The sequence below is a fragment of the Perissodus microlepis genome, chromosome 3, assembly GCF_051167445.1.
Source record: "Perissodus microlepis isolate ML-2025 ecotype Zambia chromosome 3, ASM5116744v1, whole genome shotgun sequence".
Taxonomy (NCBI): domain Eukaryota; kingdom Metazoa; phylum Chordata; class Actinopteri; order Cichliformes; family Cichlidae; genus Perissodus; species Perissodus microlepis.
In genome coordinates this window covers 7,545,872-7,566,091 of record NC_140463.1, presented here as the reverse complement: position 1 = coordinate 7,566,091, position 20,220 = coordinate 7,545,872, and the positions used below count along the sequence as shown (strand labels likewise).

Genomic DNA, 20,220 nt, shown 5'->3' with positions numbered 1-20,220 from the left:
CATTTCCTAAGAAAATCACTCATACTGCTCTGGTTTCTTCCCAAGAGCCTGTAATATCAAACACAACTTTATTTATATAGCACATTTTATTACATGTAAACTTAAGTCAGTTGTCAAAAGAGACAAAAACATAAGAAACAACTTTACATTTCTTTAAAGAAATGAAAACAGCAAAAAAAAAATGAAAACATATAAATATATATAAAGGTTACACATAACGTGGAAAAATTTGTATTTGGTTGACTATTTCTTTGCTTCTTGGCAATAAATCTTCTGGAAAGCCTCTTCATTCAATTCAACTCAGTTTTATTTATATAGCACCAAATCACAACAACAGTCACCTCAAGGTGCTTTATATTGTAAGTTAGACCCTACAATAATACATACAGAGAAAAACTCAACAATCATATGACCCCCTATGAGCAAGCACTTTGGCGATAGTGGGAAGGAAAAACTCCCTTTTAACAGGAAGAAACCTCCGGCAGAACCAGGCTCAGGGAGGGGCGGGGCCATCTGCTGCGACCGGTTGGGGTGAGAGAAGAAAGACAGGATAAAGACATGCTGTGGAAGAGAGACAGAGGTTAATAACAGATATGATCCAATGCAGAGAGGTCTATTAACACATAGTGAGTGAGAAAGGTGACTGGAAAGGAAAAACTCAATGCATCATGGGAATCCCCCCAGCAGTCTACACCTATTGCAGCATAACTAAGATGGTTGTTCACAGTGGACATAAATGGCTTCTTTTACTCACATTTTGGTCAGAGAAGACCAAAATGTGAACACTGGCATCCTCAAAAGAGTGACCTTTGTCCTTTAGATGCAGATGGAGGTGGAACAAAAGGTGGCTCTTCTATGTTGTGCAATGTGTTTATGAAGTGGCTGCTCGGTCTCTCCAATGTAGAGGTCTGAGCATTCCTCGCTCTCTGCAGACTCTCTTGAGTTTTTCACCGGCTACATAGGGGATGGCAGTGTTGTTGTGTTTGTCTTTCTTATCCTCCCTAGTTGGTGTCTGATCTTCTTTTCTGTGCCTCCTTGCTAACTTTATAAACGCCCAATTAGGATAACCACATGTTTTAAGAGCTTCCTTTACATGTGTGTGTTCCTTCTTTTTCTCTTCAGGGTGTGTGTGTGTGCGTGTGTGCGTGTGTGTGTGCGTGTGTGTGTGTGCGTGTGTGTGTGTGTGTGTGTGTGGTTTCCAAACTTTTTTTGCTTTTTGCTTTTTTTTTTACTCTGGTTTTATGTGGCCTCCTATATACCAATTTAAAATGTCATCTTAAATTGTTCATGTGACTGGTTTACCACAACTACTTTATTCTTCATCTGCATATCAGCAGCACTCATGCAATTGTTGCCATATTTCTAGAAATGAGAGCTGCTCCATCTAAAGTGGGATGGATGCCGTCTCTCCTAACAAGACCAGGTTTCCTCCAGAAGGTTTGCCAATTATCTATGAAGCCCACATCGTTTCTGGGACACCACTCAGACAGCCAGCAATTTAAGGAGAACATGCGGCTAAACATGTCACTCCTGGTCTGATTGGGGAGGGGACCAGAGAAAACTACAGAGTCCGACATTGTTTTAGCAAAGTTACACATCGATTCAATATTGATTTTAGTGACCTCCGATTGGCGTGACCGGGTGTCATTACTGCCGACGTGAATTATGATTTTACTGAATTTACGTTTACCCTTAGCCAGCAGTTTTAAATTTCCTTCAATGTCGCCTGCTCTGGCCCCTGGAAGACAATTGACTATGGTTACCGGTGTCTCTAGCTTCACATATCTCAGAAGAGAATCACCAATTACCAGAGTTTGACCTACGGCGGGTGTGTTACCGTGTGGGGGAAAACGGTTAGACACATGAACAGGTTGGTTCATGTGTCTAAATTTCCAGCTCATAGGGTCCCAGGAAGCCTGCCATGACTGCCCTTCACCGCCAGGCCTGGTGTCAGTACCATGTGCACTGGAACGTGAACATATAGAGGAACGTTATGTTCAGCGATGAGTCCAGGTTCTGCCTACAGCTCACTGCTTCAGCTTGTGCTTAATGGATTGTTATAAGATTCATGAGAGGGTTAACTCATCTTCACTCATGAATGCTTCCTTCCAGACTGTACACAAAAGATGGTGTCAGTGATTTCTGTATTTGCCTTTAATTGTCTCAATTTTACTTTCAACACTACAAGAACATATGTGTGCATCACATAGAAACTAAATTTAATTAACTGTCTAAACCTTCACCAGAAGAGGTCATATTTCAAAACCGCTGTCTCAAAGAGAGATGTAGCATAATATTTAAAGTTTGTCTGACACTGATTTAACAGATAACTAAAATGCTATGAATAAATATTGTTTCAAAGAGAAACCTAGCATTTATATACAGTTTAAAAGAGTGTTTTATTAAGTGTTTTTTATTTCATGTCCAGAAACATGATTTACTCAAAAAACGAGACATCGGCTTTGAACCAGAACTGTGGTAATGTTGACACATCAGTCAACCCTTTCTTTGTGCTGGTCTACAGTCTGGTGTTTCTGGTAAGTTTCAAATTTTCAAATTGTGTTTTGCTAGAAACTGGTTTAAGGTTCTCTGTGCATCTACAAACGTCCTGTTCTCTCCATCCTCTCTGTGTCGCTTCAGGTGGGTTTACCCCTCAATGGCTTCATCATGAAGTTTTACTGTTGTCGGGCTCGGCAGCAGGCATCCAGAAGCTTCATGGTCTACCTGAAGAACCTGACAGCTGCTGACTTCCTGCTCTGCCTCTCTCTGCCACTGCGCATCACCCACTATATCAGCAGCTCTGCCATGGTTCAGCTGCTCCACTGCACAGTTGGAGCTTCTGCTTTTTTCCTCAACATGTACGCCAGCATCATATTTATGGCGTACATCGCTGCCAATAGGTAAGAATCTTTACTGATTTCAGACTGTAGTTCATGACAACGTAAAAACTAGATTAAGTGGTTAAGTACACACCCTGTGCTCCTGACAAAAGCATGAATGTACCTTTTTCTGGCTCAATATTGACCTTTGCAGATTTGGCACATTTGTGACTGATTAGTGAAGTTGTATTCTGCCTCCTTCCTCTTCTGTCTTCAGGTATCGGAAAATCGTACATCCTTCAGGAACTCACATCCCGCAAACAGTAAGAAAAGCGAGAATCATCTCTGTCATCACCTGGGTTATTCTCCTGGCTCCAACAATCACTTTTATCAGCTTTTTTATCAGCTCCAAGGAACCTTTGACCTCTAATTACTGTGTTGATTCCTTTAGTTCATCAGTCAGCCTGCTGTACAAAATCCTCCACACCTTCTCTGCAATCATTGTCCTCTTAGTCTTCATATCCCTGGTCTTCTTCTACTACAGCATCTCCCGCAGGGTTTTGCAGGCACAGCAGAGGCAGCTGGCCTCCTCTGGTTCTGAGAAGCTGGTGAAGTCTCGTAGAAACATGTTTCTGCTTGTCAGCATCTTCTGTGTTTGCTTTGTCCCCTATCACCTGGTTCGACTTCCCTATCCCTTTCTGTGGACCAGCTGCTCTGTGGGTCACGTTTTGTACAACCTGCAGGAGGCGGCCGCCATGGTGTCAGTTTTCAACGTCTGTCTGGACCCTCTGGTTTACTTTTACCTCTGTACGACTTTTCGAGCTCAGGTGAGAATGGCGTCCAGGAGGACCAACACCCAACAAGCAAATGAGGAGAGCGAGAGCAGCAGGGAGCAGCTGGACATCACTACATCAACACCAGTGATGTAAGGCAACATACAGCATTTGAGAGTCCGATTAGTGAAACCAGTATCATGGATCCCCGTCCTCATGAACCACAGGACTTCTTCTGTGCTCAGATATCAACATGAGGCTGAACTCAGCACAGACACACAGTATCAGTGTTTATGTTGATAGCATTCAGCTTTAGCATGAACAAAGTGAACCAGTGTGTGGTCAGATTCATACAAACAAAGCACATCGTTAAATATCTGTCTCTGGAAACAGTTTTAACATTTACACATATCCAGATGAGCTTTTTATCTTTCAGCAGTAATCTGTACATTTCATTATGAAAATCCAAGCTTGTGAAATGTAAAACTGCTTATGCTTATAAAGAAAATATCTAAGATTTCCAGTTTGTTCTGCTTCTTTACTGTTTTTCCACAGATGCTTTCACAGGTTTGTTCTGCACTGGAGCTAAAATCCAATTTACTGTTTTAATGTTTTGTTTGGTTGTTTCAAACAATAATATGTCCACGTTGATCAAGCTGCACCCTTTTGTGACTCCCACACTGATGCTTTTTTCTGGAGCATTTACATCTCCATTCCACATAAGAAGTGTTTTATTCTTTAGATGTATTTAAATATATTTGAATCATACATCTTGCACTAGTGAGCTAAGGGGGGGGGGGGTAAATTATACCGTTATGATTAGCTGCACTAATAATCTGTATGAGAACAAAGAGCTGCACGAGTCTGAAGAATCTGATCTTGTCTGATAATTTTCTGCACTGGTTTTCCTTCTGATTAAATTTGATTAAAGTTTTTATTTTTGCCTTTTAACTGTAACCTGATTTTATGATCTCATTATCTCTGAGAGCAGATGTGCTCTTACTGTAGTGATTCTTCGTCTTTTCTGGACATGTACACATTATCTGTGATAAGAATTTGCAGATTTTGAGCTTTGCTTTGATTTTTTTTATTATTTAAATAAAAAAAACTTCTCACTTTAAAAGTTTTATATGAAGTTATGTCTTTAAACTGTAATTCTGAACCTCGAGTCTGTGAAACCTTAAAAACCTTGAGTACAGCGCTCCCGTCATGAAAATGCCTTTGTGTCGGTAAGCAAACACCGCGAGATCTGCGTCTTTATCACATTAACGGGAATTGGGGGGCGGCTCTTAATTCTCCGGCACGCGCTTTTTGGTGAGTTCGCGAGAACGCGCAGGAGATGTCAGCTGTCCGGTGTGCTTTCCTGCCACAGACCGAGTGCGCCGCTGCTGGGTTCACACTGTAGGACCGGAATGATGCAGGAGAGCCAGGAGCCAGAGCAGCAGACTGCTGGAGCCTCCGCCACCTCCTCAGGAGCCCAGGTAAGTAAGCAGGACGCGTGGGTTTATATCTGACCCTTCTCGGTGTGGGTGGAAGAATACACGGCAGAAACACCGTGTACAGTTGACTCTGAACAGCTAACTTGCAACAGGCATCGCAGACACGCACCCTGGCTGCAGTGGGAGTTATTAGATGTGTTCTGTGCTTTCTTTACGGTAGCTTGTGTCGAGGTGATGCAGCCTTTAACACGAGGGAAAGTAATGACAGTGATAATGATGTTAATGATCCAGATAAGCCCCGCGGGGTCATCGTGCAGGGCTCAGCAGGTGTGCAGCCTGAGTATGAGCTCAAATTGGAGTCATAAATATTATTATTATTATTATTTATTTATTTATTTTTGCTTTTAAGTTAAACACAACATGCTTATACAGATTCAATTGAGGACAATTACTACATTTGGCATTTGTGAACTTATTGGCATGAAAAAAAGAAAAAGGAGAGAAAAGAAGGAAAAAATTATAACAATGTTAACTAAATAAAAAGTAAAATAAGAAAATTCACGTGGAGTGTGAGGCATGAATTATGATTAGTTAGTTTTTAGGAATTCTAGAAATGGCTTCCAAATCATACAAAAACTCGCCAGTTTCCCTTTTCTATCAAATCTTATCTGTTCCCCGGCCACAGACACCATCTTATTAAGCCACCTTTTAAACACAGGGCCGAAGAAGACCGCCACTGTGAAAGAATAAGTTTCTTTGCAGCCAGCATACCCATTGTAATTATCTGTTGTGAAAAGGAAAAAGATTCGATTGATCCAAAGGATCCAAGTATAGCCAGTGTACCATCAAGTGGTACTTTTTTCCTAAATTGGTTTGAAAACCACGTAAAAGCTGACTCCAAAAAGCTTTCAAGACAGGGCAATGCCAAAATAGATGTGCAAGGGAACGTTCACCGATATTACATCTATCACATAAGAGGGATACAGAATTATAGATCCGGTTAAGTTTAGAAAAATGTAATCTGTGAATGACTTTAAAGTGGATTAGTTTATATCTGGCGTTTATTGAGCCTTTCTGAATATTGGACAAACAGTTTTACCATTGGTCCTCAGACAGAGGAACACTGAGGTCTTCAGCCCAGTCGTCATAAATATGTTGCGTAGTTCTGAAATGAGTTTTGTAACTTTTCAAACCAAAAGATTTTTGTAAATTATTTTGTGCAAAATATCTCTGACCACAAGACTCTGGGAACACATTGTTGTTTTTGTGTGTAGTCATTTCCATCATTGAAGGAAGCGCTCTCATGAATCATCAGGTGACACCAATGACTGGACGACATCGATTGGTTAATCTGTTGATGTGATATTTTCAGATTGCCACCTAATGGAAAACACTGAAAACCATGGCAAGCCGTGTCAACCCTAACTGAGTGGGTACTAATGGAAAAGGGCTAATACTCACCGGGGGGAGTGTCTAGTAATGATTAAATGCAGAGATGTGTAAACACTGTGAGTGAAGAAGAAAGCAGATGCCTCCACCTTTGGCCTTTGTGTGGTGCTCTGAAGCACTGGAATCCACTCAGCTGCAGCCCAGCTTTCTGTAAAACTGATTTTTGTAAACATCAGCTACGGCTTTATTCTGTACACATTAAGCTCTTTATGAACCGTGAGAGGGAATCCACGGAGGCCCCGGCTCACGGGGAGCTTAGATTATTTTCCATTTCTGGTACTCGCTCTCTGCCAGTAGCTGTGAGGACAAGGTAACAGTGTTTGTGTACAGAACCAAAGCAGGCTTGACTTCAACAGATTTCCTACTTTGTGATAGAACATGTGACAAATGGATATATGAGAGAAAACAAAGTTAATGTATTGATGTTCATTAGTAAAATAATAATTGACAACAGGACCAGAACGCTCATCTCATTTCAGCTCAGTGTTCACTGTTGTTTACAGCCAGGAAATAGAAAATCAGTAAAAGCTTTATATCATGCACAAATTTTTATGAATGATATTCAAATGTCACAGCAATATACTAGACCTTAAAGGACACAAGTACCAAGGTTAGCTAAGCATTTGACCTTGGCCTTCACTGTTAGTGAGCAAGGTCAAAGTTAACCTTGAAATATAATTTCAATCAACCATATTGAGTAATACATGATATGAAAGGGCATGGAGAGAGCTGTGCTACACACCTTTTAGTTTTTCATTACAACATCCTATGATGTCACAGTGACCCATAAAGTTAGACACTGCAGCTTTTTGAAGCCAAAGATTTCAAAGAATTCTGCACCAGTCATATGTGTAAAGATTAAAAAAATATATATATATATACCATTTTAGCATGTAATGCTTCAAGGTCAAAAGTCAGCGTCACCCTGATTAGGATAAAGGATCACCTGCCAACTTTGTATATTAAATATTATAATATTCATAATAGGCACTGTTGCCCTTAAGACATTTCTCTGAATAAATAAGTTAATAAGTTTAATAATATAATTATTATGAAATTATAACTATGATAATAATTATGAAAGGATTTTTCATAAAAAAATTAATGTGTTGTTAAAATGAATAATTCATTCTTTACATACGTTTTAGATAAAAGGAAAATATCGCTAAAATGTATTTCCTGTTCTGACGGCACACTTCCGGTTTTGGTCAAGCACTCAGTTTTTGCTGAGAAACAGGCTCCACGCTAGTGATGGTAAATTTGATTCTTTTTACTGAATCGAGTTTTAATGAGTCACTCACCAAAGTGAATCGCGGTTTTTTTTTTAGTCATTTGATTCACTGAGTCAGTTGACCAGAGAGTGCAAACAATTTACATTTTCACTCAAACTTAATTTGTTTCTCTTTTCATGTAAATCCTACTGCTAAGATGAATGATTCTAAAAGAAAACAACTATTTTATAGAGCAAAAAAGAGCAAAAACATTTCTAAAATTAAGCAATTTCCTATCAAAATTGCTTAATAAACATTTATTTTGTTTATTTTTATTTTATTAGTATTTTCCTTAAATGTGTCAAATATATATTTTCTCATTTAAATGTCCACTGAGCTGTGAGTCAGGGGGAGGTAATGCGCCTTAACATTGGTTGCCAACCAAGAAGAAGAAGAAGCTGTGAGCCTGGAGGGAGGGGGTGAGCGAGTGAGTGATTCGTTCGCTCTATGATTCAGCACAGGAGGGAGGGGGTGAGTAGCTCAAATGTGCTGTTAGCATGTTAGCAGAGCGATGCTACTGTGAACCGAGGAGCTATTTTCTTGATGTGAGCTTCTACTCAGGGTTTCTTCTTCCAGTTCAGAGCAGAAATATTTTTGTTAAGATACTGGATGTTGTGTTTTTCTCCACAATTTTAATTATAACTAGATATATTTCTACTAATAAAATTAGTTTGCTAACAGCAACAGGGATGAGTCAGTTGGGCTTGCGAATCATGATTCAGGAGTCAGTAAAGTGATTCTCAAGTATTGAACGATTCGTTCATGATTCATGCATCACTACTTCACATGCTAAAGGCAATATGGAGATGTAATCAGATGCCATCTACTCTGAATTATCAGGCTGGAACGCTGTAAGTTACCTTACGCAGGGGCCATGCTAATCTTCTCTGTATCGTATCCAATTTAGCGTACGCGCTTGCCGAAACAAGCAAAACAACAGTGCTTGCTTCGGCAAGTGCGAACAAAACAAAAGCACTCGGAGAGTGATTTTTTTGTTCCTTCATTGACTCCAGCATCACTGCTCTCTCTTTCTGTCTGCTGTTTATTCAGAAACAGAAGAAGAAGACTGGATGTGGTGTGCACCAGTGCCAGGACTGCAACAAGACCTTTAAGTCAAAACACAATTTAAAGCTTCACCTGAGAATTCACACCGGAGAGAGACCACACAGCTGTGATGAGTGTGGAGCAGCTTTCAACACTTTAATCACTCTACAAGTCCACCAGCGCATCCACACAGGAGAGAAACCCTACAGCTGTGAAGAGTGCGGCGCAGTCTTTGCACTTTCAGATACCCTGAAAAAGCATCTCCGTGTGCACACTGGAGAGAAACCCTATGTTTGTGACGAATGTGGCAAACAGTTTACAGAGTCCGGCTCCCTCAGAGGCCATCAACGGTTGCACACTGGAGAGAAACCATATAGCTGTGACCTGTGTGACAAAACCTTTGCATACCTGGGGGCCCTAAAGACCCATCGCCGTAGCCACACTGGAGAGAAGCCATACTGGTGCGACAAGTGCAACAAAACCTTCACTCAGCGGTCCAGTCTAAACCTCCACAGGCGTCTGCACACTGGAGAGAGACAGTTCTGGTGCGAAACGTGCGGGGAAACGTTTGTTTGGCAAAACAGCCTGAAGGAGCATCAACTCTCTCACACCGGGTACCCGTGCAGTCGCTGCGGGGACGTGTTCCCTGATCGAAGCCTTCTGTACAATCATAACCTTGGTCACAGGTGGAGAGATAAACAGGTCAAGAGAGCAATGCAAAAGAAAGCTGAGGCTGGGAATCAACAGCCTGTGTAGAGGTTTCAGCTTTTGCCTCTGTAGCAGGGGCAATAAGAACTGGCTTGTGGGCACGACCTTCAGACTCACCGTCTGATGACAAAACTGACCTCAGTCCAGCCCAAGTAGGAAAACGGGTGAAGGGTATGGAGTTTTTTATTTGACAAATGATTAAAATTCCTTTTTAATGCTTATGATTTCAAACTAAGTTTTGTCAGCTTGATAAAGAAATGACTGAAACACTTGTGGGGCCTGTTTAGTGGACTGATGTTGATCTTAACTGATTTCATTTTACTCCTGTTCTTAGTTTAAGCTTATTGTTCTAATCGTTTTTGCTGCTTTAACTGTTTTTGATTTTATTTTGTTGTTTAGGGATTTACTTTTAGGTCTTTTATTGCTGATTATTTTCTTGTGTTCTTTTCTTCATGTTTCCTGTTCTGATTTGTTTAATTCAGGTCTATACAGAGTCGTTAAAGGTGAGCTTTTACGCTTTGTATTTGCACCTTGATTAAGATATCCTCTCTAAATAAAGGTTTTCTTTTTGAATCCTTCCTGTTTCTTTTATGCAGTGTTCCGCAGTCATAGGTCGTGTCCAAATTCATGGGCTGCATCCTCCTGAGGCCGCATTTGTAGACCGATTGCGTCACAGCGACGCGCCGAAGGCTGTCCAAATTCGTAGACTCCTCCGAATGCAGCGGACAAATGTGTCCTCCTTTTCCCCGAATTTGAAGGATGGGTCGGGTGTGTCCTGCGTGGCCCACCATATCCCAGAATTCATAGCGCGGCCCAACCAAACTCCAGTTTCCAACAATGGCGGCCGCTACTAAGTTTTATTATTACTCTTATTAATCTTTCTGGGTCACAAAATAAACTTTTAACATATTTTCAGGTGAGAAAGTAGCTGTGTAAACATTAAATAGCTGCTCGGTTTATCAAGATATCGCATATTTGCAAAAGTGCTTCGACGTCTTCGGAGCAACTGCTACCCACCAGCTCGATAGCTAGTCGGGAGCTCGAGGGTCACTGAAGCCGCCGAGAACGGCACATCATTTTCAGATCACCGTGGACTTTTGCTACTCCGGTTAAACGTAATATATAAGTCACTTAGACAACCTAAAAATGATATTGTTGGGCTTTTTTCAGTGTTTTATTTGTTTGTGAGTAAATCGGTTTGGCTGAGATTAAAGTTATTAGATTAGATTAGATAAAATAAAACTTTATTAATTCCCCGGGTGGGTTCCTCCGGGGTTTTCACACAGCTGAATAAACGTCAAACAGAAAACTGATTAAACAGAAGTGAGAGACGGTCGAGAATTTACGCCAGTGTCCTGTTATATTTTAGATAGCAAGGAGCAGACGGCAGAGTTTATTAAACTCCACCGAGATAGCGGTGACGCTAATCAGAAGGCTAGACTGTTCAATTTCCCCAGCCGTTTACTTCCGGCCTACCCGACCTTCTGAGGACCCGGCCCACGTAGACCGCGAAGGCCGGGTCCTCAGGAGGATGCAGCCCATGAATTTGGACACGGCCATACTGGCTCATGCAGGTGGCAGAAACAAAACTATCAGGTACTCCTGAGAGAACAGGGCAGAGTCTGGAGACATGAAGGTGACCTCTATCAGAGTTGTTACTCAAGCTTTCACTGAAGCTTCATGTATCATAACTGATGGAGAAATAATGACTTTTATTATTTCAGTTTCCTCTTGACTTTTATCTTTAAGGCTGCAAAGAGAACAACACTTTGGTCAGTGTGCTGATGTTTATGTTGCTGAGTCAGTATTCATGTTGCTGCTGACTAAATGCAGAAATATCAGCATAGAGCAATAATCAATAATGTTATGAGCATCATTCCAATATCTGATCAGCAGCCGCAGTCACAGGTCAGAGGAATGGACACATTTATGTAAGATGATGCTCTGAGTGTTTTAATAAACACTGAAAGAAACCGACTGAGGGTGAGCAGAGCAGGTTTCCACACTCTAACAAGACTTTGACTGGAGACATTACATTCTGTTGGAGAGGAACATTTAAGAGAAGAGTAACCGAGACACGTGACTACAGGTAGATTCCCTCCTTGTCAGCATCTCACTGTGTGTGTGTGTGTGTGTGTGTGTGTGTGAGTTTGCACAGCTTGAGCTACAATGAACCAAATAACAGCTGATGAGGTGGTAACCACTGGGAACGCGTCCTCAGGGTTCGTGTTGTTTTCTGGGTAAATGCTTGTTCAGCATAACTGAAGAAGCTACACTAAAAGATGAGGATGATGTTCAATGGTGGTGGTGACACATACAGGTTAATATTTCACTGCTTTCTGTTTTAAATCTTCCTTCTGTTAAACTCTTAGCTGTTTTCTTGAGCTGCACAGCTTCAACCAACATGAAATCAAGATCATCAAAATGTAATGACCTCGACAGGAAATCTGCAGTGAGCCAGATGTGTTTTAATAAAGTTTAATGAAAGATTCGTTGTTGCCTCAGGATGTTACAATCAGTCACTGACAGTGCTGATTTAAGAGAAAATATCAATGCAGACTTATTTTTTAGCTCCAGAAATATGCAGGTGTTCCAAGCATTTCTATCTCTGTAATTGAATTGATAAGGGATTAATGTTAAAATGAATCTTCATGTGAAACCCCCCCTCCCCCCAAATCTAATTGAAGTAGAATCACATAAACTGGTTGTAACATGAATTATATCCATGTGTGATTCAATGTTTATATTTGATGTGAATTTTTTATGCTGAGAAAAACAAAGTGTAATGAAGTGATTTTAGCATTTAAAAGTTTAGACTTTGTGTTAAATCATGTAAGTCAGAGAGAGAGAGAGAGAGAGAGAGTGAGAGTGAGTTAAGCTTTGGGTGGAGTTTGGATGATTAAATGTCAACAACCTGAATGAATGTGGGGGTGGGGTCAGTATAAAAGTGAGGAGAAGATGGGGTCTTCCCTTTTATCTTCTGCAAGATGACCAATTCAGAATACTGGATCTAAGAGGTTCACAGTTAAAAGTTCCAGCAGAGACACTAACAGTCAACCTGTGAATTGATTTTGGAATTTTTGGCTTATCATCTCCTGAGTTTTAAGATGTTTGATGGCTAATTCAGAAGGATTTTGATCTACAGCATACTTCCACTGGATGCCCAGCTGCTTTCTTGTTGGGTGATTATCATCAACACAGAACAATAAGAATAAGAGCATCTTCAGATCTGACAACTGCTCATCCCTCCTCCAGCCTCTCCTCACTAAAGATAAGAACAAGATCAGCATTAACTCAGAGTAGTAAAGTTAGATAAGTATGGTTTAAGTGACTTTCTTATTGTTTTGTGATTTTTATTATTTGATTTTGATTTTGCTTTGGAAAATTAAAATTTCCTGCAATTAAATTCTAAATTGTGGACTTTGGCCTTTTAACCTTTTTTCCAAATTGTAAAGAAAAAGGTCTGAGTGTTATTCTTTAAATTTGATTACAATTTTTTTCCTTGGAGTCTGCTGTCCAGGCTACTAAAATCATCCCAGAAATAACAGAATCAATAGGAGCGCACTTCCGTCATCAGGTGGGACTGATAGGATTCGACCTGCAGGCTTATTCAGTTTTCTACATGTCAGGCTTAGCAGGTTACCTGGACCATACTGAGATAGTAGTGGGCGAGTCCCCTCACCCACATCAGCTCCAGCTGAACCCTACATGATCTACTGGGTAAGACTCACAAGATCAGAAATTAGGACTTTTTAATCAGAGAGCCAAAATCAACTTCCTGCATCAGGGATTCTTTGGGGCTAAAGATCAACAGCTTAATCTACATTACATCCAATCAAAGAGTTGTTTGATATGTTGACCAAGTATAGCACTGAAGACAAACAGGAAACAAGTCAAAGTGCAGGCTGGTTGTGTGGTCACTGTGTGTTTCCTAATCTACAGGGTGGGCCATTTATATGGATACACCGTAATAACATGGGAATGGTTGGTGATATTAAAGTCCTGTTTGTGGCACATTAGTATATGTGAGGGGGCAAACTCATCAAGATGGGTGGTGACCATGGTGGCCATTTAGAAGTCGGCCATCTTGGATACAACTTTTGTTTTTTCAATAGGAAGAGGGCCATGTGACACATCAAACTTATTGGTAATGTTACAAGAAAAACAATGGTGTGGTTGGTTTCAACGTAACTTTATTCTTTCATGAGTTATTTACAAGTTTCTCACCACTTATAAAATGTGTTCAATGTGCTGCCCATTGTGTTGGATTGTCAATGCAACCCTCTTCTCCCACTCTTCACACACTGATAGCAACACCGCAGGAGAAATGCCAGCACAGGCATCCAGTATCTGTAGTTTCAGGTGCTGCACATCTCGTATCTTCACACCATAGACAATTGCCTTCAGATGACCCCAAAGATAAAAGTCTAAGGGGGTCAGATCGGGAGACCGATCTGGGGCCATTCAACTGGCCCACGACGACCAATCCACTTTCCAGGAAACTGTTCATCTAGGAATGCTTGGACCTGGCACCCATAATGTGGTGGTGCACCATCTTGCTGGAAAAACTCAGGGAACGTGCCAGCTTCAATGCATAAAGAGGGAAACACATCATCATGTAGCAATTTCAAATATCCAGTGGCCTTGAGGTTTCCATTGATGAAGAATGGACCCACTATCGTTGTACCCCATATACCACACCAAACCATCACTTTTGTTGTTCCAACAGTCTTGGAGGGATCCATCCAATGTGGGTTAGCGTCAGACCAATAGCGGTGGTTTTGTTTGTTAACTTCACCATTCACATAAAAGTTTGCCTCATCACTTCTGCGTGAACTGAGGGTCCTGTTCCAATTTTTGTTTTGCCCATTCTGCAAATTCTGTGCGCCGATCTGGGTCATCCTCGTTGAGATGCTGCAGTAGCTGGAGTTTGTAAGGGTGCCATTTGTGAGTAGCTAATATCCGCCGAAGGGATGTTCGACTAATGCCACTCTCCAGTGAGATGCGGCGAGTGCTACGCTGTGGGCTCTTGCTGAATGAAGCTAGGACAGCCACTGATGTTTCTTCATTAGTGACAGTTTTCTTGCGTCCACATTTTGGCAAATCCAACACTGAACCAGTTTCACGAAACTTAGCAAGCAGTTTGCTGACTGTAGCATGGGAGATGGGTGGTCTCGTAGGGTGTCTTGCATTGAAATCTGCTGCAATGACCCGGTTACTGCGTTCACCAGATATCAACACAATTTCGATCCGCTCCTCACGTGTTAACCTCTTCGACATGTCAATGGCTGTGAACAAAGAGAAACTTGTAAATAACTCATGAACGAATAAAGTTACGTTGAAACCAAGCACATCATTGTTTTTCTTGTGACATCACCAATAAGTTTGATGTGTCACATGGCCCTCTTCCTATTGAAAAAACAAAAGTTGTATCCAAGATGGCCGACTTCTAATTGGCCACCATGGTCACCACCCATCTTGATGAGTTTGCCCCCTCACATATACTAATGTGCCACAAACAGGACTTTAATATCACCAACCATTCCCATTACGGTGTATCCATATAAATGGCCCACCCTGTACAGTTATGTCATTACATTGAGAGCATACAATGATAGAAGCAGCTTATCCTGCTAACCTAACAAAACTTCAGAAACGCTTTTAAATCCTACTGGTTGCTCATCCTAAGATATTTTGTACTTTTACTGATTCCATGCTTTACTTAAAAGATGACTTTTAGCACTGAAATATTCCCTCCACACATCTGCATCAGAACCACAGCTGTCTTCTGCCTGTATCCAGGATGCAGATCTAATGATACTATCACAAAGTTGTAATTGACAAAGGGTTAGGGTGTCCTGGTGCCAAATGCTCAAATGGGAAGCTGAGACACTCATTGGACAAGTGGAGAAAAGAAGATGCCTTTTATTTGTTAGTCTCACAAACAGAACAAAAACATCAGAAGGAAATCACATAACAGCGGCTGTCAGCTCTGTAAGTTCACAGCAAAGGACTGAAACACAAGTTAGAAAGAGAAAGAGACAAAAAGAGGACAGTTAACTGGTTTAAATAAGTTCATGTTTACATTCTACACTAGAAAGCAGCTGAACAATTCAAAGGTTTATTTTAAGTATTAGACTCTAGAATCAGAGCTTTGCTGAAGCTCAGAGTTGATGACTGGCGCCTGTGATTTTCTGTGTGTCAGCTCGTCCTTTAAAAACAGTTTTATGTCTCGCAGGTTTTTGCATGTTTCTATGTTGCACCACACCAGCTACTTCCTTTGGCTTTTTTCACTGAACTGATGAGTGAAGCTGTGATTTCTCAACACAGGTCTGGTTAAAACTTACGCATACTGTGAGAAATCAGAGCTGCTGAAACCTGCTGAGGGCTTATAGGAAATCCTTTCTTAATGCTGCTCCACGGTGAGAACAGAAGCTACAAATGACTGTCAGACCACACAGGCCCAGAGGTACAGCTGCAGGTGGTGTCAAGGGAGCTTGTAGTGCCACTATTCATTCACACACTGGTGGAGGCAAGCTACGGTTGTAGCCACAGCTGCCCTGGGGCAGACTGACAGAGGCGAGGCTGCCATATCGCGCCATCGGCCCCTCTGGCCAACACCAGTAGGCCACAGTCGCCCGATTAACAGCGAAGAGAAAGCGGAAATATGGTAGTGGGCAGGGCAGTGTGATCCCACTGTGTATTTCCTGATCTACATCGTACCGTCACACTCAGAACAGCTGAAGCAACTTTTCCTCCTCTCAGAAAGCTGCAGAACCAGAGTGAGTCCTGATATTTCTCATTCTCACATCTTTCATACTTCTGATAGAAAGTAAAAGCCATTTTAAACCAGTCCTGACTAAAGGAAAAAAGTCAGCAGGCTTCTGCTAGTGTTCAGGAAGGTAATCTGAATATATGAATACAAATCTTCTTTTGACTAAGCCTCAGCATTTCCTGGTGCCAAGTGCACTGACAAACTACCTCGCACTTAAATATGCTGAAAATGTTTGAGAACACTAATTTTGCTGGTTTCATCTCTCAAGAGAAGAAAACACCTGTATAGTCGACATTTACTGTTTCAAGCTAAAAATGATAAGGAAACCAAAAACAAATAAACCAGAGATCAGTCAGGAGGGAAATATAGAAAGTCTGTGACCACCTGCTAAACCGTTACACTGCAAATAAGCTCTACTTGAAATAAGCCAAATATTCTTACATCTGACAAAATTGTCTTGTTTTGAGATAAAAATCTGCTAATTGGGGTAAGCAAAAGTTGCATGGCTAACAACAACACAATTTTGGCGATGAGTCCAGATTCTGCCTACAGTTCACCACTTCAGCTTGTGCTTAATGGATTGTTATAAGATTCATGAGACGGTTGACTCATCTTCACTCATGAATGCTTCCTTCTACAACTACAGACTGTACATAACATGTAGCACAATATTTAAAATTGGTCCAAAATTGGTTTAACACAACAAACCAAGAGACCGTGGAGGTGAATCATTTCAAAGATGAACCTAGGATTTTTACACAGTTTAACTGAGTAAAGTGGATTTATTTTTCAGCACAAGAACCATGGTTGTCCAAAAAAATTTGACTTCATCTTTGAACCAGACCTATGACGTTGACGATACATCCATTAACCCTTACTTTATGGTGGTCTACAGTCTGGTGTTCCTAGTAAGTTTAAAATTATCAAATTGTGCTCTGTTAGAAATTGGTTTATGTGCCGGCGCATGTACCAATCCTTGTGCTTTCCATCCAATCTGTCTATTTTCAGGTGGGTTTACTCCTCAATGGCTTTACATTGAAGGTCTATCTTTGTCGAGATTGGCCTGAGGTATCCAACAGCTTGATGGTCTACTTGAAGAACCTGACAGCTGCTGACTTCCTGCTCTGCCTCTGTCTGCCACTCCGCATTACCTACTATGCCAGCAGCTCTCCCATCATTCGTAGGCTTTACTGCAGCTTTGGATCTTCTGCCTTCTTCATCAACATGTGTGCCAGTATATTATTCATGGGGTACATCGCTGCCAACAGGTAAGGAACCTTTACTTATTTAAGGCTGTAGTTACCGATAATGTAAAAACTAGATTAAGTGGTTAACCACTACCCTGTGCTCCTGACAAAAGCATGAATGTATCCTTTTGACTTAACTGACTTCTTCAGATTAGGCACCTTTAGTGAAGTTGTATTCTGCCTATTTCTCGTCTCTCTCCAGGTATCTAAGGATCATCCATCCTTCAGGAACTCACATGCTGCAGACACTGCAGACTGCACGAATCATCTCTGTCATCACCTGGGTTTTTCTCCTCGCTCCAACAATTGTATATATCATAATTTTTTTCAGCTCCCAGAAACCTCTGGCCTTTAATCCTAGCCGCTGCGTTCACCTGTTTAGTCCATCAGTCAGCCTGTTTTTCAGAATTATCAACACCTTCTCTGCCTTCATCTTCCTCTTAGTCTTCATATCCATGGTCTTCTTCTACTACAGCATCTCCCGCAGAGTGCTGGAGGCACAGCAGAAGCAGCTGGCCTCCTCTGGCTCTGAGAAGCTGGTGAAGTCTCGCAGAAACATGTTGGTGCTGGTCAGCATCTTCTGTGTTTGCTTTGTCCCATTTTACCTGGTTCGTCTTCCCTTTACGTTTTTGTGGAGCGATGACTCAGTAGGTCCAGTATTGTTCTACCTGAAGGAGGTGACCACCATGGTGTCAGTTTTCAACATCTGCCTCGACCCTCTTGTTTACCTTTTCCTCAGTAAGACTTTTTGGGACAAGGTCAGAAAGGCATCCTGGAGAGCCCAACATGCAACTAGAAACGAGGAGAATGAGAGCAGGAGGGACAAGCTGGACATCATTACATGACAACCAGTGACTTCAACCAGTTAGTTGTGAAAATGTACATTTTAGATTTCAATTTTGTTTTACAAGTTGATAAAACCAGTGTCATGGACCTTTATCCTCGCAAACCACAAGTCAGAAATCAAAACAGAGCTAAAATCAACACAGAAACATTTCCACAGAGACGGCATCAGTGTTTATGTTTCTAGTTTTCAGGAATGAGCTCAAAGGCTGATTTAGTATGAATGAACTGAACCATTCTGTGGTCAAATTCAAATGTTGTTCATATGGTTCTGGCTCTTTGGCTCACATGATTTAATGATTTAGTTTTATACAATTTAGTATTGCATTTTACGTTGCTGAGTATGTTTGCGAATTTCTAGTTTATGTGCTTTTGTTTATGAGGTTACCTTTGTGCCTTTGTCTTCATCTATGTGTCCTTCGCTCCCTCTCTATCTGTGTGTCTTCTTTGCCCTTCAGCTCTTAGTCGTGTCCTATCTTTCTGTCTCCCTCTTTTGTTACCATGCTTCCCCTCCTTGTGTTTCATTCCTCTTCTCCCCTCTATGTCATGTGAATCCATGTCTGTTTCTTCAACGAACCCAGTGTCAAGCTGTGTGTCTTAGTCTGTGGCTCAGTGTGTTTCCTGTTTTATTTTGCACCCTGTGTTCAGCGGGTTCAGTTTTGCTTCCCTCTGTCTAGTCTACTGCTTGTGTTCCCCATCTGTTTCCATTTCCCTCCCTTCCCCCAATTTCAATGTAAATAGGAACTTTTATCCCGTTCAGCAGTAATTTGTACAGTTCATAATGAAAATTAAACAAAAGACAATGACCGAATTCCTTTTGCTTATAAATAAATAAAAAAAAACAAAATTTATAACCTATTTTCCTACTTTAGAGTTTTTCCACAAATATGTCAAAGGTGTGTTATGTAATGTAAAACTAAGTGTGTGCTTCATTTTTTTTGGCTTAAATAAAGACAAATGTTTTGAGGTTGGTGTGGTCAAGTCAAGTTAAGTTTTATTGTCAATATATACTCAAGTATGCAGTGGGATAAAATATTGTCCTCCTGGATCAAAGGTGCAAACTGTAAAACTAAAATTGAAAAATTAAAAATTCAATTATACATATATACAACTTTACAGAATACAGAATAGATAAACTAAATACAAGTGCAAAGGCATTGTACTTGAATAGAGATAGAGTAAGAATAAAAAAGAGTGAGAATAAATACATTAGTACCCTACATCCTGCACCTTGTTCACTTCTATGGTCTCTCTCCTGTCCCAGTGATTATATGGTGTCTGGCCGTTGGTGGTTCTCAGTGGTGCAGCCAAGGCCAGTATGCCGACCTTGGCATTTCATTGGATTGCTGTGGCAGGGTGGGTAGATGCAACCATGCAAGGACTTTTTTTTTTATCTCACGTGTCATGTGTCTTTCCCAGCAAGTTGGAAAGAGCTGCCCAGTCCCTGCACTGTTATTGTCATGGTTGGTGTGGAAAAACAGGACTCGTATGCAAACCTCCTTTGAAGAAGACAGTGGATTTATTTACAGTGAGGCAACGGTGCAACAGTTCAATATACAGGGTGGGCCATTTATATGGATACACCGTAATAACATGGGAATGGTTGGTGATATTAAAGTCCTGTTTGTGGCACATTAGTATATGTGAGGGGGCAAACTCCTCAAGATGGGTGGTGACCATGGTGGCCATTTAGAAGTCGGCCATCTTGGATACATCTTTTGTTTTTTCAATAGGAAGAGGGCCATGTGACACATCAAACTTATTGGTAATGTCACATGAAAAAAAATGGTGTGCTTGGTTTCAACGTAATATTATCAGGAAGGCGTCAAATACCTTTTTCTAAGCATTATAT

The 20,220-nt window shown here is 41.0% G+C and overlaps 3 protein-coding genes and 1 pseudogene across 3 annotated transcripts; 3 read left to right on the top strand and 1 right to left on the bottom strand.

The window, feature by feature from the left end:
* The first annotated feature begins 2,432 nt into the window (after positions 1 to 2,432).
* On the top strand, positions 2,433 to 3,748 carry LOC146389698 (P2Y purinoceptor 14-like). The gene is made up of 3 exons (XM_084917789.1): positions 2,433 to 2,537; positions 2,641 to 2,900; positions 3,097 to 3,748. Exons 1-3 carry the CDS (start codon positions 2,433 to 2,435, stop codon positions 3,746 to 3,748), a joined length of 1,017 nt encoding a protein of 338 aa, XP_084773915.1.
* Positions 3,749 to 4,901: 1,153 nt separating this feature from the next.
* LOC146389696 (uncharacterized) lies at positions 4,902 to 10,076 on the top strand. Its single transcript, XM_084923038.1, has 2 exons — positions 4,902 to 5,073; positions 8,802 to 10,076. Exons 1-2 carry the CDS (start codon positions 5,005 to 5,007, stop codon positions 9,549 to 9,551), a joined length of 819 nt encoding a protein of 272 aa, XP_084779164.1. The 5' UTR covers positions 4,902 to 5,004; the 3' UTR covers positions 9,552 to 10,076.
* LOC146389697 (U6 spliceosomal RNA) lies at positions 8,611 to 8,681 on the bottom strand (annotated as a pseudogene).
* A 6,913-nt stretch (positions 10,077 to 16,989) lies between the features above and the next one.
* On the top strand, positions 16,990 to 19,161 carry LOC146389695 (P2Y purinoceptor 13-like). The gene is made up of 3 exons (XM_084923039.1): positions 16,990 to 17,186; positions 17,287 to 17,546; positions 17,728 to 19,161. Exons 1-3 carry the CDS (start codon positions 17,082 to 17,084, stop codon positions 18,368 to 18,370), a joined length of 1,008 nt encoding a protein of 335 aa, XP_084779165.1. The 5' UTR covers positions 16,990 to 17,081; the 3' UTR covers positions 18,371 to 19,161.
* Positions 19,162 to 20,220: the final 1,059 nt, after the last annotated feature.

Excerpts from the sequence above, each read along its gene's own strand:
- LOC146389698 (XM_084917789.1), top strand. The coding sequence starts at position 2,433 with ATGATTTACTCAAAAAACGAGACATCGGCTTTGAACCAGAACTGTGGT. Across the intron at positions 2,538-2,640 it reads TCTACAGTCTGGTGTTTCTG|GTGGGTTTACCCCTCAATGG; the intron begins GTAAGTTTCAAA and ends GTGTCGCTTCAG. Across the intron at positions 2,901-3,096 it reads GCGTACATCGCTGCCAATAG|GTATCGGAAAATCGTACATC; the intron begins GTAAGAATCTTT and ends TTCTGTCTTCAG.
- LOC146389696 (XM_084923038.1), top strand. The coding sequence starts at position 5,005 with ATGATGCAGGAGAGCCAGGAGCCAGAGCAGCAGACTGCTGGAGCCTCC. Across the intron at positions 5,074-8,801 it reads CCACCTCCTCAGGAGCCCAG|AAACAGAAGAAGAAGACTGG; the intron begins GTAAGTAAGCAG and ends CTGTTTATTCAG.
- LOC146389695 (XM_084923039.1), top strand. The coding sequence starts at position 17,082 with ATGGTTGTCCAAAAAAATTTGACTTCATCTTTGAACCAGACCTATGAC. Across the intron at positions 17,187-17,286 it reads TCTACAGTCTGGTGTTCCTA|GTGGGTTTACTCCTCAATGG; the intron begins GTAAGTTTAAAA and ends GTCTATTTTCAG. Across the intron at positions 17,547-17,727 it reads GGGTACATCGCTGCCAACAG|GTATCTAAGGATCATCCATC; the intron begins GTAAGGAACCTT and ends GTCTCTCTCCAG.